General features: G+C 37.3%; 1 protein-coding gene across 1 annotated transcript in view; it reads left to right on the forward strand.

Moving 5' to 3' along the window:
- LOC128518815 (solute carrier family 45 member 4) overlaps positions 1–8,113 on the forward strand; it is a 43,902-nt gene extending 35,789 nt beyond the window's left edge. The window contains exons 6-9 of the mRNA XM_053492115.1: positions 1,197–2,257; positions 3,213–3,312; positions 3,510–3,721; positions 4,184–8,113. Of these exons, the coding sequence (XP_053348090.1) occupies positions 1,197–2,257; positions 3,213–3,312; positions 3,510–3,721; positions 4,184–4,552 (1,742 nt within the window). The 3' untranslated portion in view covers positions 4,553–8,113. The remainder of the gene's footprint in view (positions 1–1,196; positions 2,258–3,212; positions 3,313–3,509; positions 3,722–4,183) is intronic.
- The last annotated feature ends 11,395 nt before the right edge of the window (positions 8,114–19,508 follow it).

Genomic DNA, 19,508 nt, shown 5'->3' on the forward strand with positions numbered 1-19,508 from the left:
ACAAATGTTCTTTAACAGCAGCTGATGAAGAAAAGTAGTTTATAGCTGCTATAATGTGATTGATTACAGGGACTTGTTTTGCGAACACTGGACAACATTAAATTAGTGATGGGTCGTTCATGAACAATTTGTTCTTTTCGAATGAGTCTTTAACATGAGAAAAACAAGGAGTCTCAGAGTGTGATTCGTTTATTTTCTACTGGGCGCGTATGCACAAAGCATCGCAAAATCTCTGTAGGTTATGTACAGGAAACAGAAACAAGTAGTTATCTACTAGAGTCTTTTGGTTCGAATCGTTCTTTTCTTTTTGCCGCATGAACCCCACAGACGCTATGCAGTGCAATAAATTCAAAATAACGAAGATTTGGACTAGAAGACTTATGAGAAGAACAGCTCAATTCTGTTTCCTGTGTAATACACCGCATATGAGAGTCATGAGATAAAAAAACAAAAGATTCGGACCAGAAAATATAAGAGGTGATCTGCTCATTCTGTTTATCATAATATGTCCTTAGCTGCAGTGTAATATTTCCATTACTGGAACTATAGCCAAAATTTGTGGCCAAAATATGTAGACATGTTGGGGGTCTGTTTATTGAAATTTTAACATTTTTATTTCTGATCAAAAGAACGAAATGAACTAAGTGACTCAAAATAAGATTTGTTCATTTTAAAAAAACAAGGTTCAAAGAACCGAGTCACTAAAATGATCCATCACTACAATAAATGTAATTATTATATAAACAGTAAACTGTTTTAAATACATAATTGTTAGGGTCAGCAAATTGCTGGTATAAATGTAATAAAACACACAAGAATGTACTACTGAAAAATAATGCACCAAAGTTTAGCACTGGACCTTATCTTATCATGTCATCGCATTATGGATTTTTTGTCTTGTAACATTATGGCTTCAGATGTTTTATTTCTTTTATACCATATTGTATTCAACATGAGCAAAAAATAACTATAATAAAACAACATGGATTTTTGCACAAAAGTAAAGTTGTGAAAAAAATAATAATCTGGCGATTCATGACTCTTATTGTAAAAGGTTAAACTATCATGAGAGTTAAGAGTTCAGTAGGAGGATGACCAGGTACTACCAAGATTCTGTATGCCACCACTGTGCGAAATTAATAAGGATGTAAACCACAATATCCTACTAACCATTATATATATACATATTTTTTTAGGACTGGGAGGTGCTGTGGGCTATGCACTTGGTGGTCTTGACTGGACAAACACCGCCCTTGGTCAGGCTTTTAAGTCCCAGGAACAAATCCTGTTTGTGTTTGCTGCAGCAATATTCATCGTCTCAGTGACCCTGCACCTCTTTAGCATTGAGGAGGAACAGTATATCCCACAGCAGGAACGGCTGGATGAAGAGGCTGATGGGAGAGCCTCAGTCAAAATGAATGGCCTGACTGGTCTTCCAACATCGCAGCAGCAGCTGGATCTAATTCCTGAGGATGAGCACTATGAGCGTGAAGCCCACTCAGTTGAGCCAGAGCTGGACTTCCTGGATGTGGAGCTGGTGCGCAGTAAGAGTGATTCAGTGCTAGCCATGGCGGATGGCACACTGGAACATGAGGCACTCTTCTTACGCCACATAGAGCCTTCTATTTTTCACGAGCGCTTATCATCGTACCATAGCAGCCAAGAGTTCCCACATGGGCGCTTTAGCCTTAGCCTCCTCTCATCCTTAGTGCATGAACCAGAGGGTGAAGAGATGCCTCTTCATGCAGAATCCAAAGACCCCAATACCCAGCCAGCCAGGCACAGTGATACCACCAGACATTCCCAGCCACTTCCAACAAGTGTGCACAAACCATCCAGTGCTGGAGCTTCCATTCGGCGTCGGCGCCATACTTTCTATCGCCAGGCGTCTTGTACTTTCTCCTATTACGGACGTCTTGGCTCACACCGCTACCGTTACAGGCGCGCCAACGCCGCTGTGCTTATTAAACCATCACGCAGCATGAATGACATTTACGAGATGCAGCAGCGCCAGAGGAGGGGTCAGCGGCACAGGGATCGGCACCAAAGCGGCAACACGACATCTAGCGGAGACACTGAAAGTGAGGAGGGTGAAATGGAGACTACTGTACGCCTTCTATGGATGTCCATGCTAAAAATGCCCAAAGAGTTACTGTGTCTGTGTCTTTGTCACCTGCTCACCTGGTTCTCCATCATCGCTGAAGCTGTGTTCTATACTGACTTCATGGGACAGGTCATCTACGAGGGTGACCCCACGGTGAGATGATAAAAGATAGCACAAATATAATACTTTAGTTTAAGGTCTTCATGCAGGGTGTAAAAACTTCCAAAGATTCACATTCAAAATACAGTGCAATACAGTTACAATCATATGTTCACAATATCATCCTGAGGTTACAGTGGAGGAGAAATGCTCCTGCTGTCTGTAGCCAGGGACCTGTAGAGCAGGCTCCCTCTGGGGAAAGGTGGCATGCTCGCACTCCCATTATTAAAATCTAATAAATATGCAGTTGCTGTATGATCCATTTAATCTCTTAGCAACATATTAACAAATAGTAGAATGACAGTGGCACTTAAGAGTAGCATAGATCATCTCAGCAAAGCTTATGCCACAACTACATCTCAAAACCCTGCACCAAAAATGCTCCAAAATGTTTAGGAATGAAATGTTTTCTTCCTAAGTCTTTTTGCCTTAATCTTTTTATCTGTACTCTTGTTTTGAAATAGAGAAATTGTCATAAAAATGCAGCAGTGCTAACCTGTTATTCTCACGACATGATGAAGTCATGCAGCTCTCTGTATCTCAGACATTTTTGAATGATGAATTAATTACCGAAATTGGTTGTGGAAAAGGTGTTTTTTCTTGTAATCGTCACAGAGATGAAGAGAAAGGTACTTTATTCAGATGCAGGTGTGACTAATTTAAAGCATTGATTACATTTAAGAGGAAAAAAACAACTTCATCAATCAGATTGATTAGATTAAACAATATGGCACACTATGTTGTTACACACTTAACATTAATGCAAATCATGGATATATATTAGTTAGAATTTTTGCACCAACAAAAAAAAATCATTAAATATCTGGAGCCATAACAAACACATCCTGAATTGTTTCTGTAAAAATTCAGTCTATTAAGTTGCTGATGTCTGTCACCAGGTTATATATTTATTGTTGACTGTTGTGAATCCCTGTGTTTGTGCTCTTAGGCTCCTTCAAACTCCACCGAGCTGCAGAACTACCATAAAGGGGTGCAGATGGGCTGCTGGGGCCTGGTAATCTATGCTGCTACTGCTGCTGTCTGCTCAGGTCTGTATAATCCAATCTAACAATATCATCTCTCTGTAGGAGATTAGAAAGGATTCGGGGATCTTGCTTCTTTTTACATTGTTAGACTAAAATATTTAGTATGTGACTTCTGACCAATCAGAGCATAGATAAAACTCAAAATGAAGAATAGAACTAAAAAAGCAAATAAAAAAACCTGTTTCTTTTCTCTTGTAAAGCTTTACTCCAAAAGTACCTGGACAACTTTGACCTCAGCATAAGGGTCATTTACATTCTCGGCACCCTGGGCTTCTCTATCGGCACAGCCGTCATGGCCATGTTCCCCAACGTCTATGTAGCCATGGTGATGATCAGCAGTATGGGTATCATCTCCATGAGCATCTCCTATTGTCCATATGCTTTACTGGGCCAGTACCATGAGATCAAAAAGGTGAGATGACAACAGCAGAATGGAGAGAAAATGTGATCGTAATGACTTTTTCTGTGATGTGGGTGTGAGTGGAGGATTTCAAAATAATGAGGTGGCTTGTGATATATACTGCACTAAGCGGCCACAACACTAACATCACCATCAGGTGCATCAAGAATAATATTGATTATCAGTTATACAGTATACCAGTAAACTGGTAACAGGATCATGGCCACTTAAGGCCTACTGTATCTATAGGCTATGGGGACCAAAGGCCAGTCCTTCTAGTCTGATCTTACACAAAAGCCAATGTAGCACAAATTGCTCAAAATAGTCAGTGCTGAACTGAAATTAATCTTCCTGTCCTTTTCAAAGGTGTAATGATTTTACACTGTACATTTCCAGATTTTTTTTATTAAGGAACAAACATGGCTTAGACAACATAATTCATTAGCTATGTTTTTTTTTTTACTGTTTTCACAGTATATCCATCACAGCCCAGGCAATTCAAAGAGAGGCTTCGGCATCGACTGTGCAATCCTGTCATGCCAAGTGTACATCTCTCAGATCATCGTGGCGTCAGCATTGGGCGCAGTGGTGGATGCAGTCGGCAGTGTGCGTGTCATCCCCATGGTCGCATCCTGTGGCTCCTTCCTTGGTTTCCTGTCCGCCTGCTTCCTGGTCATCTATCCAGGAGATGGTGATGGGGAGAAGAGTGAGCAGAACAAAGCTCTTACCAATTCCAGCAACGCAGAGAATGACAACAGCACCGAGAAGCCCAGTGTCCTGAAGCTCACACGCAAAGGCACCACCACCACAACCTGCAACGTGGAGAGCGAATCAACGCTGTGATTAAGCCGAGTGATTTCGGAGCTCACATTCCCTCCATCCCAGCACTGTTTAGCTTTCACACGGGAGTGGTGCAGATTGTGATTTCTTTGTTTATGTGCTTTGCAAGGTGGCATTGGCATTCTTGATCCTCAGGGCCACCAGGGAGTGTGGGACACTCAAAATGATAAGGGCATTGTGTTTGGTTCTCTCTCCTTCTTTCTATATAAATTTCTTTATTTAAGCATCCATTTCATTTATCAAAGATCCTTCTGTACTCCCCTCTTAGTGCAAGAAATAATCATTTAATCTAATCAAATCTAATCTAATCAAAATAGAAATTGTGTAAGATAATCACATCTAGGTTTTGTTTCTGTTGATAATAGTTTCCTCATGTTTGTTGGGTTGGTTTTATGGCCTCCTGTTCAAAAAGTACATTTACATAAAGTAATATTTAATCCTTGTTTATAAAATGTTAAAACTGTCATGCCCTTGCGGCTTCATGCAAAATTCACCCCCCCCACAAAAAAAAAATACAAATCCTTGTTTTCCTATTTGGCTCACCTTTCTATAGTGTTCGTGGATTTGGTCCTTCTTTAAAGATAATTACCTACATTTATCAGGGTTTTTTGACCTATGAGCAGTGCATATAAAAATAGTTTCAGTTTAAATGCATATCAAAATCCATTGATGGATACGCTTTATTGCTTAACAAATAACATTGTGACAAATTTCAATGCTGCAATTCAGTCTTTTTATAGCATGTACCAAAAGGAGTAAATAAGTGAAAAGAGTGAAAGATACCCCAGCGTATCTTTCAGTTCAGTTTTCAGATGGAACAGGATCGGGGGCAGCTCAGTGATCGTGTTGTTTGAGTGCCTGGACGTGGGGTTTGAGGTGATCGGATAGGTTCTCGAGGAGCATTTCAGTGTTAGCAGTCGCTGTCTTCACTTCTTGCCACAACTAGAACTGTGCAGTAAATTCACTTTTAAAAAAAAGATAGCTTTTAATTTAGTTTTCCAGCTTTTTTCTTCTTCTTTATTTAATGGAGGGTGCTTGGGACTGTAGTGCTGCACCATCAGTAGTAGTGATGTTTACATTCTCCTTCAGTGCTACTGTACATGTTGGACGATCCTTCACTCCTTCCGCACCTTGACGCCGCATCTATGGCACCCCGACTCCTCCATGGCCTCCGGTTCAGTTCCAGTTTACTCTAAAGCCGTGCAATACACTTGTAATGTAGACACTGGGGTGGTTTTGAACTTAATCTTTCCAGCTGGACTTCTGGGTTTGTTCAATGTCATGTAACGTGACCTGGTTTAAGATGTCTAACTTACACAGGGCTGGATGACCATAGCAGGCATGACTTTATGTCGGAATGATATTGGGATTCTCACAAGACACGATATTTACTTCCATGTTGCTGTTTCGCATGTAAGACACTTTGAAGCATGTTGACAATATTTGTGTTTCCCTTGAAGCAGATTTGTACTTAAATCTATCTTTATACAGTATTAAAACTTAGTCATGAAAAATGATAAACCAAACTTGAAGGAAAGAAAATACTATATACTATATACACACAAGGCTTATTTTCAGACAAATCAGACATTGTTGCAATAATAATGTTACTTGCCTCAGAACGTTTGAGTGCAGAATTTTCTACCTAGTGCATGAGGATGTTGCATCCTATATACTAAAAATGCAATACGTTTTATGAAGGCCATATAGCCTCTATAGTAATGTGCAACATGTAAATAACCTGGTATGATGCATTTATAAAGCATTTTTATTAACACTGATTTGTTAAAATAAGGCGGTCCAAGTATTATTTGTGTACAAAGATACTTTCTGTATCTGTATCAATTTAGCTATAAAAACACTCTAAATAACTTAATTTAATTCAAAACATAAAATAGACATGGCCTAAACTATTTCTTATACTGAATAGTATATGAACCAGAAAAGAAAAAAAGATCTTCATCTACATTATTTAAGTTTGTCTCAACTAGACATAGTAGTATGTGTGAGGGATTTATATCTTTAATTTGTAAGTTTATTAAGTTGTACGTCACAAAATATTAAACTACTAAACTGATTTAAACTACCACAACCGCACCCAGGCCAAGTAAAGTTAATTTATTTGTCCCAAAAGCTTTATTCCTTTATTTGTGTGTTTTTACTATCTCTATCTCTCTATTTCAAATGCAGTACTGTATTTGTTTTTAATATCTCCAATAATAATGGGAATGTTTGTTTAAAATGGAGATAATTTTATCGAAAAAATCTGAATTACTCTAACACAAACTAAAATACAGTACATGTTCAAGAAAACAAACATTGAAAAAAGTACATAATATACAAGCTGAGTTTCTCAACTACACTACATTTAATGCACTGTATTAACAATAATGTAAAAAAAAATCAAAACTTTTTTTATTATTAAATTAATAAGTGCAGTCTAATGCCTTGAAAATTTACCATAACATAGATATGATAGATACACATATGGATATAAATATGGCCTTCATAGAAAGTGTTACTGATATGTACTCATTATGTAAAAATATTAGAGACTTGTCTTTCATCAGTGGACAGGTCTCAATTTATTTTAAATACTTGAAGTGTGCTGTGCTCATTTTTTTTCATGATCCAGTAAGGTGTTTGGGAAAGACCTAGATGAAGGAATGCTGGGTTGGACTTGATTTGGTTGGCTTTGCTTCATCAGGAGGCATGTTTAAGTTGTGTGAATGTAACTATTGTCAGTTTATTGTTTAATGATGAGCAAAAGATCTGATATTGCAAAGAACTTGCACACGGGCTGTCGTCCCTGACTGGGATTATGCAAAGTCTTGGACTACTAAGGATTTTGGGTGGGGTTAGATTTTTAAAAGTGCAAGTTGGTTCAAGACGATGCTTAGTCTTTGTCTAAAACGATGTCCACACAGAGTTTTAAGAATAACCTTGCAAAAGAAAAAACTGTGGATATTTATTTTTAAGCTCTTTCACGTTATACAAAATACGTAGCTTTATTTAAAGATGAAAGTCTAATTACAGAGAGATATATTATTTACTGTCCTTAATGCAAACTGAAGTATGTGATGGAAAAGATCAGAGTTATGAGCATATGTTGTGTGTGTGAGTGAGAACTTAAGCTGTCTACATTTCCTAGTTTACAGATGTTAATTTTAAACAAATGACACTTAAGATTATCATTATATTTAGTTCAAATTATGTGATTACGAAATCATCTTGTTTAATTGCCTCATTATGATTGTGTATTCGTTCTGTGTTCATTTAAAAAAGTAAGTGGCTGTTTAATCTTATTATGACAGACAAAATGTATGGAGGAGAGTAGAATATCTGCAGTGTACTATATGCCTTGTTTATTTTGAAAGTTGTATATATTCCTTTGAAATAGTTTCTTTTGCTGCTATAAAAAAAAGGCTGATTATTTTTATTAGTTTCATTTTCTAAGAACTGTACATAACATCTGTAAATATGCACAAGCCTTGAAATGTAGAATTATTCAGGAACACTGTATTGAATGCACCTTTAAAGAATCACTAAAAGAATCATCAATGATGCGCCTCCTTTTTCATTTGGTCCTTTTTCTGCCTAACTGCATGTATGAGTGATTTATGACTATAGGGTATAATAAGTAGAGTGCACAGGTTTGCATATGATAAAGATGAAATGTAAAAAAGTGTATGCTAAGATATGAATTGTGATTTATTTAAATAGTTTGCATGTCCATCTCTATCTAAATGTGGTGTGAATTTTATCCATCACCATATGCCTCCACACTTTTAACAATATCCAATATTTACAATATTATTTAACAGTTGTAGTATTCCAATGAATAGATTTCCTGTTTTAATAAATTGAAGAAGGTTTTTTTTTTACTGTAAATGTAAACTTTAGCACTTCCTTGATGTTTAACGTAAGGAATATTTTTTTTTTAATCATTTTATTTAGAACCTTGAAAGTGACTGAATGCATTCTTTTTTTTCTCTCATTAATCATGTGTGACAGACCTTCAACTGGAATTTTTTTGCCGAAGAAAATTCTTACTCTCATCATTATCTTAAGCCATTTTCATATCTAAGGATGCCATAGCCCCATTTGAAATCTTACCTAAACCAAGTCAACACACAAGACTTTGATACTTTAATGCACATACTTAATTCATGAACATGAGCAACTATTTTATAGGAATTTAAAAATCTTGAAATAAAGGAATCTTCCAAAAATGTTTAATCTTTAATTTGCGAAATTGAAAAATTAAAACATTTTATTTATCTTTCAGCCCAAATGTCAAACCTTCACAGCCCTTTAGAGGGGTGCAGTCCCCACGATGGGAAACCCTGATCTACTTTACCTTCCCATAACGTCAATAAAACAGAGCATAGACTAGTAGAAATGTCCTGTTACAAGGGTGGCTTCAGCACCTCTGGTTCAGGTTACTGTTAGTTTCTGTTCATATTAAGTTTGTGGCTTTGTAGCTGGACTGGCTAAGATAAATTGCCCCTAGGTGTGTGATTGGGTGTCACTGGATGTGACTGAGTGAGAGCTTTTTCAAGCGTAAAATACACAAGTAGCATTCTGACACTGTCATTACAATTATGTCACCACCTAGATGTTTATAAATAAAGATGTTTATAAATAAATAAATGCAAGACATTGCCACCTAGTGGTTACCTGAAAACTCAGCCCTGTGTAGTATTTTCAGGGCTGCATTTTTTATTTTTTTGCCAAACTAGAGTAGTGAACCAAGTTTCTGCTGCTCTGCACCTCACTACTCCTTCCTGGATTTTATATTACATACACTTTATTTACTCTTGATTATTCACCTCAGCTCTAAACCAGGAGCTGTTTAACTTATAAGCTTTTAAGCTTATCATAGATAGATAGATAGATAGATAGATAGATAGAAAAATCTTGACATGAGTCTTCAGTTTGTGTGTGTGTGTGTGTGGGGGGGGGGGTTTGTTCATAAATGTGCTTGAACACTCAATGTCTATACCACTTTATCCCGTATTTAGGGTCGCGGGGGGGCGGTGGTCTCGAGCCTACCCCAGGAGACAAAGGGCACAAGGTGGGGTACACACACAATTCAGCCAATTCAGGAATTCCAATTAGCCTAATCTTCAGATCTTTGAACTGTGGGAGGAAATCATAGAACCCAAAGGAAACCCACATTGTAAACTTCATGCACACAGAGACAGAAATAGACCTCGGCCAGGAATCGAAACTGTACCCTGAAGGTACAAAGTTCCCACCTGGTATGACATTATGACATTACTGGCATAGCCAGTTCTTTATCTTGACTTCATTGTTTTCTGGGAACACCTGTGTTCTGACTGGCTACAAATACTCACTTTCACAAGTGGGGCAGTAGCTCATTTATGTTTAAAACCACACAGAGTAAGAAATTAATTAATTTAAGGCAAGACAGAATGCATGAGAGCTGGAACATTAACAGACACATTTTAAAAACTAAGACTTATGGTTACTTGTTATATACAGTGGTGTGAAAAACTATTTGCCCCCTTCCTGATTTCTTATTCTTTTGCATGTTTTACCACACAAAATGTTTCTGATCATCAAACACATTTAACTATTAGTCAAAGATAACACAAGTAAACACAAAATGCAGTTTTTAAATGATGGTTTTCATTATTTAGGGAGAAAAAAAATCCAAACCTACATGGCCCTGTGTGAAAAAGTGATTGCCCCCCTTGTTAAAAAAATAACTTAACTGTGGTTTATCACACCTCAGTTCAATTTCTGTAGTCACCCCCAGGCCTGATTACTGCCACACCTGTTTCAATCAAGAAATCACTTAAATAGGAGCTACCTGACACAGAGAAGTAGACCAAAAGCACCTCAAAAGCTAGACATCATGCCAAAATCCAAAGAAATTCAGGAACAAATGAGAACAAAAATAATTGAGATCGATCAGTCTGGTAAAGGTTATAAAGCCATTTCTAAAGCTTTGGGACTCCAGCGAACGACAGTGAGAGCCATTATCCACGAATGGCAAAAACATGGAACAGTGGTGAACCTTGCCAGGAGTGGCCAGCCGACCAAAATTACCCCAAGAGCGCAGAGACAACTCATCCGAGAGGCCACAAAAGACCCCAGGACAACATCTAAAGAACTGCAGGCCTCACTTGCCTCAATTAAGGTCAGTATTCACGACTCCACCATAAGAAAGAGACTGGGCAAAAACGGCCTGCATGGCAGATTTCCAGAGCGCAAACCACTTAAGCAAAAAGAACATTAAGGCTCGTCTCAATTTTGCTAAAAAACATCTCAATGATTGCCAAGACTTTTGGGAAAATACCTTGTGGACCGACGAGACAAAAGTTGAACTTTTTGGAAGGTGCGTGTCCCGTTACATCTGGCGTAAAAGTAACACAGCATTTCAGAAAAAGAACATCATACCAACAGTAAAATATGGTGGTGGTAGTGTGATGGTCTGGGGTTGTTTTGCTGCTTCAGGACCTGGAAGACTTGCTGTGATAGATGGAACCATGAATTCTACTGTCTACCAAAAAATCCTGAAGGAAAATGTCCAGCCATCTGTTCGTCAACTCAAGCTGAAGCGATCTTGGGTGCTGCAGCAGGACAATGACCCAAAACACACCAGCAAATCCACCTCTGAATGGCTGAAGAAAAACAAAATGAAGACTTTGGAGTGGCCTAGTCAGAGTCCTGACCTGAATCCTATTGAGATGTTGTGGCATGACCTTAAAAAGGCGGTTTATGCTAGAAAACCCTCAAATAAAGCTGAATTACAACAATTCTGCAAAGATGAGTGGGCCAAAATTCCTCCAGAGCGCTGTAAAAGACTCGTTGCAAGTTATCGCAAACGCTTGATTGCAGTTATTGCTGCTAAGGGTGGCCCAACCAGTTATTAGGTTCAGGGGGCAATTACTTTTTCACACAGGGCCATGTAGGTTTGGATTTTTTTTCTCCCTAAATAATAAAAACCATCATTTAAAAACTGCATTTTGTGTTCAATTATGTTATCTTTGACTAATAGTTAAATGTGTTTGATGATCAGAAACATTTTGTGTGACAAACATGCAAAAGAATAAGAAATCAGGAAGGGGGCAAATAGTTTTTCACACCACTGTATGTTATAATACTGTATATTGCTTTAAAACTTTTTGGTCATGTCTTAATAAATTACTCATATTACACTGCCATGTGCATAAAAAAGTATATATGTGTATTTTTATTAGAGTATATTGCTCAATTCTGGATGTTGATAAGCATTTAGCAAATCTTACCGATACAATCCATACACACAAAAAAGCAAAAATATCTTTTTTGAAAGCAAAAATATCTTGTGTGAGATCTCTCAGGGCTCTATTGTGTATTGTACATCGACTTCTGTCTCTAATACTTATAATTAGGAGAGGTTTTTACTAAAAATTAACCAATTATTTAAATAAATAAATCAGAAAAACAAGACCAAATCAGGAAAATACCATTGAGGTTGGCAAGAGCATATACACCAATCAACCATAACACCACCTGCCTAATATTGAGTAAATCCCCCTTTTTGCCACCAAAACAGTGAAACCTTTAAATCACAACCAGATTCATCTTTTTATCAAATTGATCTATACTGGCACTTTTATTTATCAGACTGCATGGGCCTTCCTTTACTCCCTATGTCCATCAGTAAGCCTTAGCTGCCCATGACCCGGTCACCAGTTCAACAGTTTTTCTTCCTTGGATTACTTTGGTAGTGTATGTCAGGACAACTGCATACCAGGAACATTCTACTAGAGCTGCAGTTTTGGAGTTGCTCCAACCCAGTCCACTAGCCATCACAGTTTGGCTCTTGTCAAAGTCACTCAAATCCTAATGCTTCCCCATTTTTTCTTTTTCCAACACATCACCTTCTGGAAAAAAGATTCACTTCCTGCCTAATAAATCCCACCCACTTCCAGACGCCATTGTAACGAGATGTTGAAAATGTAGCTACTGCGAGAAAGGCCAAATTGTAATGGCTAGTCCCATACCAAATACCAAAAGTGATCCAAACAAGAAGAACCGGTGAACTGGCAACAGGATTGTGGGTGGACAAGGCTCACTGATGCACAGGATCCAATAGAACAGCTACTGGAGCTCAAATTGGGGAAAAGGTTAATACTGGTTCCTGTAAAAAGTTGTAAAAACACACAGATCATTAGTGTTTTGTTGGCAAAGGGGGACATACTTAATATTACTCAATATACTCAATCAGGTGGTCATAATGTTATTGCTGTAGATACAGTATACAGTTTGAACACATCAATTCACTTGAATTTTTTTTTTACTATTTTCTACAATACTGTAGACATAAACTATCAAATAACACATGGAAGTATGTAAAAGGCAAAATTGTGTAAACTTTAGATTCTTCAAAGCATTTTGCTTTGAATACAGTTTTTATAATCTTGGCATTCTCTCAATCAGCTTCATGAGCACATGGTGGCTGTTAGTGGTTTGCAGAGCAGTTGTCAGAGAAAAATGGTTGCTAATAAAATTACATAATCTGAAAAATAAAACATATTTTGTTTGTTTGTTTGTTTTTTTGCTTATAATTTCAATTTGTGACAAAAACTGACTTCAGCACTGCTGTTTATTGAAATTATTGAGGTATTGTTCAATTTTGTAGATTCAGACACTAGGTGGCAGTGCAATGCAAGGTATCTAGAAAACTGGGCCCCATGAAGAATATCTGTGGAATTAATCCATCCATTTTGAGAGTGATCATGTTTATAGTGTCAGTCTGAGGGCCAAGCCCTGTGCATGACTATTTGGGTAAAAACTCAGTGCCAGTGTGTGTCCTAGCTAATCAGGCCATTACTTTTTGTTTTTATTATTATTATTATTATTATTATTATTATTCACAAAACAAAGAAAAAAGAAAAATATGAAATCAACACAAGATGCTAAAATAAAAATAAACACGTAAAATCAATAAATCAAGAAAATGAAGAAATGGGTAAACATAAAAACAGAAAGCATAAAACATTAAGACAAATATTAAGTATATAAAAACATTAAGACTATAGATCAACATAGGATTAAAACAGAACATTAAGAAATAAAAACAGAATTTTAAGAGAATGTTATTATAAATAAAAGAAATACAGTGGAACCTTGGATTGCAAGTAACTGCATCTGCGAGTGTGCACACTTGTTTACCTGAACTTGGTCAGCTGTCCAACTACAGGCCGATATCAAATCTCCCCTTTATCTCTATGATTCTGGAAAAGATAGTATGTTCATATCTACATAGAAATGGCATAAAACAACTGTATTAGTCAGGATTTAGGCCTAATCACAGCACAGAGACAGCACTTGTTAAAGTAGTAAATGACCTCCTACTGGCCTCTGATCAGGGTTGCATCACTATACTTGTGTTACTCGACCTCAGTGCAGCTTTTGACACTATTGATTAATAGTGATATTGATCACTTATGCTTTTATCACCTCTAGGTTGGACTATTGTAACGCCTTACTGTCTAGTTGTTCAACTGGGTGCATAAACAAGCTTCAGTTAGTCCAGAATGCAGCAGCGAGTCCTGACTCGAACCAGAAGATAAGCAGCACATCACCTCTATCTTATCTTCACTTTATTGGCTTCCTGTGAAATTTTTCTTACAAATCCACAAAGTTATGGAATAGTCTTCCAATCAATGTTTAACTCAAGGCTAAAAAAAAAATTTATTTAGCCAAGCATTTTTGTAAATAAATTTGCCTTAGGTAAAGGAGCAGATCTGGGGGACTTGTTGATGTAGAGTATTACGGTGAACTGGGATGGTTAGATGCTGTCCTCCCCACTCTCATAGATCACTCAGGTTTGTGGACAGTTAAGTGATTGGTCACTTAACATCTCAGGGAGCCCTCATGTCTGTGTTTTCTTCTGGCTCTCCCTTTTAGTTATGCTGTCATAGTTAGTCCTGCCGGAGTCACTGCTTGCACTCTGCACTAAATATACATTCATATTATACATTGTTTGACTGTCACCTTAACTACCTGGGATCTCTCCTTCTCTTCTGCTCTCTCCACTCTCTCTCTCCTTCTCTGTCTTTCCTTCTACCTGTCACTTTGTCGAGCTACACATGTCACTCCGAGCTGCCAGTGATCCAGATTCCCTCTGCCTTCTAGAGCTGTCTGACTCGTCCTGGTGTCCTGCTTCTGGTTGGAGATCTCTTAGCGTGGATGCCCCGTGTGGTCTGCCTGGGATGCGTGTGGTAACTGAGGATGGTTCCTGTCCTCAGCTGATGCAGACAGCTGTTCCCTGAGGACTTGTAACTTCATTTGCTTGATGGTTCAGGACTGGAGTTTCCTACAGTCTACCTGAGCCTCCAATAATGAACTAGACTCAATTTTAACTTAAACACATCTCCTGTTATACTGAACTTTCAGTCTCACATAGTATGATGCAGATCAATCCCTGCTATCCGCTTTACCCAAATGAGGATGGGTTCCCTGTTGGGTCCGGTTCCTCTCAAGGTTTCTTCCTATTACAATCTCAGAGAGTTTTTCCTTGCCACTGTCGCCATCGTCCTCGGCTTGCTTACCAGGGACAATCTTGATTCATACATGTTCACATCTCATACAAATTTAAAGAATTCTTTTGATTGTGTAAAGCTGTTTTGCGACAATGTCAATTGTTAATGGTGCTATACAAAAAAATTGAACTGAATTGAATTGTTTGTGTCTGTGAAAGTCGTCCTACACGGTAGCGTTCTCCATACTCCTATCATCTCTTCTTACTTCTGCCATGATTCTTTTTAAAGGTAAAGTGCAAGTTAATTTGTTTTATTTTTACTTTATGTTTTGTATTAATTGTTTTTATATGATTTTTGGGTTGCGGAATGAATCATCCACAAGTTTCCATTATTTCGTATGGGGAAATTCACTTTGATTTACGAGTATTTTGACATGCAAACATCCTTCCGGAACTAATTATCCAAGGTTTAAACTGTACAGTACCTACTAAAAGCTAGCGTAAATAAGTTCTTAATTGTTAAATAAGTGCTTTAATTTGGATTTTAAAGAGGCCTACAGCAAATGCCTGATCGCCAAAAGAAGGTGACCAGATAATCTGAGTGCTCTGCCAGGGTTACGAGGTGTTAAAAGATCTGTTAAACATAGGGCTTTAAAAACAAAATCAATAATTTAAAATTGATTCATACTGAAAGTCAATGGAGAGAGTAGAGAATGGGAGTTATGTGATCACGTTTGGAAGAATTAGGAAAGAGACGAGCAGCAGCATTTTGTACTAACTGAAGGTCAAGAGAGAGAGAGGACTGATTAACACCAACATCAAGTGCATTACAGTAATCCAATCTGGAACTGATAAAAGCATGTATCGCTTTTTCAAGGTCGCTGCATGATAGAAATGGCTTTATTTTAGCCAGCAGGCGAAGTATGAAAAAGCATGCTTTAACTACAGAATTATCTGTTTATCGAATTTCAAGCTGCTGTCACATATAACCCACAGATATCTAACCACTGGTTTCACGTATGAGGTAAAATCTCCAAGGTGAATGGCTGTGGTTCCAAACAAAATGCACTCAGTTGGAGTGCATTGCTCCCCTTTGGCTTTATAGGCATATACATTTGTATATCCTCTACATAAAAGTGAAAAGAAAGATTGTACTGCTTAAATATTGACCTCAGAGTAAGTATTTACAGCAAAAAAGGATATTGCCAAGAATAGAACCCTGTGGCACAGAACAAAGAAGCGCCAGAAAAAGAGAAATCACCAATCATGACTGGAAACTTTCTATTTGCTAGAAACAATTGTAGCCATTTGAGGACCATGACTCAGGTGAACATACAGAATGTTAAAGTGGTTATGGATAAATGAATAAAGATTTAAATTTGTGGGATGCTTTCTTTGAGAAGGCTTACTTAAAACATGTTTGATTAGACTAGGTTTGTAATTTAACTAAATAGTATGTGATCACTTGCATGGATAAATTATATGTGTGTGTGTGTGTGTGTGTGTGTGTGTGTGTGTGTGTGTGTGTGTGTGTGTGTGTGCACTATGCACACTGAGTAAATGCAAAAGAAAATTTGGACTCTTGAGAGATGAGTAGGTTAAGTGGGGTGAATGTATTAGATCCCAGGAGTAAGTAAGAGGTTTCTTGTTCCAATAGTCCTTCACTAAAAATTCTGAAGTTGTCTCCATACAGTATATCATGTTGGGCCATTAATACATTGTCTGTTCATGAGGTTAATGCTATAAAACACCATATCATGACAATCTTCTTTCCTACAAAGCTTACTGGCATGATTCATGTGTACAGGACAATCTCTGACGCATGTATGTTTGCTTGTGGTGTCCCTCAGGGTGGCATGCTAGGACCTGTTTCGCATTGTGTATTAATGACGCACTTGCCCTGTTCAAGCATAGCTACAAGGACACAGCTATGAGGTCCAGATCTTGTTACTTTTGCAAGGTTTGGAGATTCTTTTTATGCATATGTACAAAGTATGATGATAAACACCATGTGCTTAGGGCGACAAGCTGATCCTAGTATGTCTTAGTTAATATGTTGACGCTGAATATGTTTACATGCACACTGCTTGATTACTATACTTAACATCTTTTTCTCAGACTTAATAGAATTTTAACTTTGCCTTTTGTTGGAGATATACCATTTTTATTTAAATGTGCTGTAATATACAAACTAACAAAAATATCAGTTCTTTCATATACCAAGAAAAATAATGAAATAGAATACTGTGCAAAAGTCTTGTGCCATTAAATATAAAATAATGTAGACAAAATTAAGAAACATAGGCAGGCTGCAAAGAAAAAATAAAGATACAATTTAAAGAATAGTTGTTTAACTATTTAACAATACTGATAACAACCTCAGCAGCAACCTCATTTTCGCTCTTGCCTGTTCTAACCACTCAGCTTTCAGCAACAAGAGTATACTGATCACCTGTCATCATCTGCACCTGTTTCTCACTGGTTTATACCTTATGTTTTTATGCTTGTTTAACACTGCTCAGGTACAGGGACTGGACCGAAAATGAGAGCCAAAAAAGTAATTCACAAAGTCTGGAGAGCTATTTCTCGAGACTAGGTTAAAAATGCAAGAAAGTCTGGCAGCAAAATCTAAAGAAATAAGGGATGACTGAAGACTTTTGCACAGTACGTCAATTAATTTTGTAATTTTTTAAAAAGAAATACATGAGCATTTTTGTTTCAAAAATCCTAGATTTGGAGGCAGGTCTTGTTTTTAATCAGAACTAAAAAATGAAGCAGTCCAACAGGAGTGGAATTTGAGATTTTAATGGAAGGATAAGATTGGAAAACAGCAACTGGTATGTTGACCACTAAATGCTTGATCCTAGTTATGGCGCTGTGAGATTCTCTGGTTTTTAGACAAAAGAAATGGAGTGGTCGTGGGTAATGAGTTCCCTGGGGTGAGCAAGTGACCATTGGAGAACTATCAATGAATAAACGGAATACATTTAATCCCAGATACAAATATATTGTGAATACAAATGTATTCATGAGTGTTCAAGAAATGGTTTTAAATCAGAAATCTTTGGCAATTTATGTAAGTGTTTTTCTTCCTCCATCAACTCATAGTCTTTAATATTCAAACTCCCAATATTCATTAACATTCATTAGCATGCTAATAGCCTTTTTAACAAAGCAGGAGGCATTGTGCATGTCAATACAAGCACACATCTTTTCTCAAACTAGGCTTTTGTTATCTCTTGCTGTTTTACTTTAAGCATTAATTTGCAGAATTATTATTTAATATCACAAAACTGCGAGACAATCAGACAATAATAGTCATACTGAGCCGTGTTTTCAACAGTGTTCCAAATAAACTGAACAATTTTTTAAATATAAAAAGCTGATAGAGCAGTCTCGGAAAGGTGATGTATTCTAGAGATTTTAGAGATGTGTGTGGTTGGTGAAATAATTGAAGGGTTATTTAAATACCTCTTTGCAGCAGGAATGCATTTTATTATTTTTTTATTCACTTTAAGTACCACCATATCTGTATTATCCCAAATATGATTATGGTTTACTAAGTAGTATGTACTGTACAAACAGCTGGCACTTTATAGAATGGTATTGCCTTTGTGGTTTTAGATGCACCCTGTTTATGTGGTTGTGTAGGTTCATATTTCACATATTTCGTGTGTTAGGACGTCCCAGTCAAAGCAGTTTTGTACATAACACAGATAAAAACCTTAGACCACATTAAGAAAACTTTATCTGTGTTATGTACAAAACTGGTCAAATGCTGTAGGTGCTGTAGGTCCCTGGTTTAATCCTGAGTATTGGTTCAGTCTACAGTCATGCTCAGAAGCTAGTATCCCCTCTTTTAATTCTATATTTTTGTGTAAAAATATAATAAGAATCTGATTGTAGTGGGTCAACCTCTGATGACAACCTCAGATGAACGAAAACATATGACTTTTTTTCACCATGCTATTATTTAATTAACAGAATTTTTTGTAAAAATACGGTATGTGGGCAATGTGAAATACCGCCATGATTCAATAGCTTGTGGATTCATGTTATAGCTTGAAGTAATCATTTCCTGTATAATTTTATCAGTCTCTCAAATCACTGTGGAGGCCCATTCTTTTTTGGCCCATCCTTTTTATTTTAACATTACCTCAGTTTATTAAGGTTGTTGGGAATTTGCCTATGCACTGCATTTCAATTAATTTGTGGTCTGCCCTTTAACTAGGCCATTCCAAAAAAAATGTTTTATTTTTCAAGCATTCTGATGTAGATTTACTGGTATGATTCTGATTATTGACCCCTTGCATGATCCAATTTCATCCAAGCCTAATACAGATGGCCTCACATTTGCCTCTAAAATACTCAGGTGCCCAGGTTCCATGGCTGCAAAACAAGCAAAAATCACCCCTCCACCACGTGCTTGACAGTGGGTATGAGGTGTTTCTGCTG

The sequence above is a fragment of the Clarias gariepinus genome, chromosome 3, assembly GCF_024256425.1.
Source record: "Clarias gariepinus isolate MV-2021 ecotype Netherlands chromosome 3, CGAR_prim_01v2, whole genome shotgun sequence".
NCBI lineage: Eukaryota > Metazoa > Chordata > Actinopteri > Siluriformes > Clariidae > Clarias > Clarias gariepinus.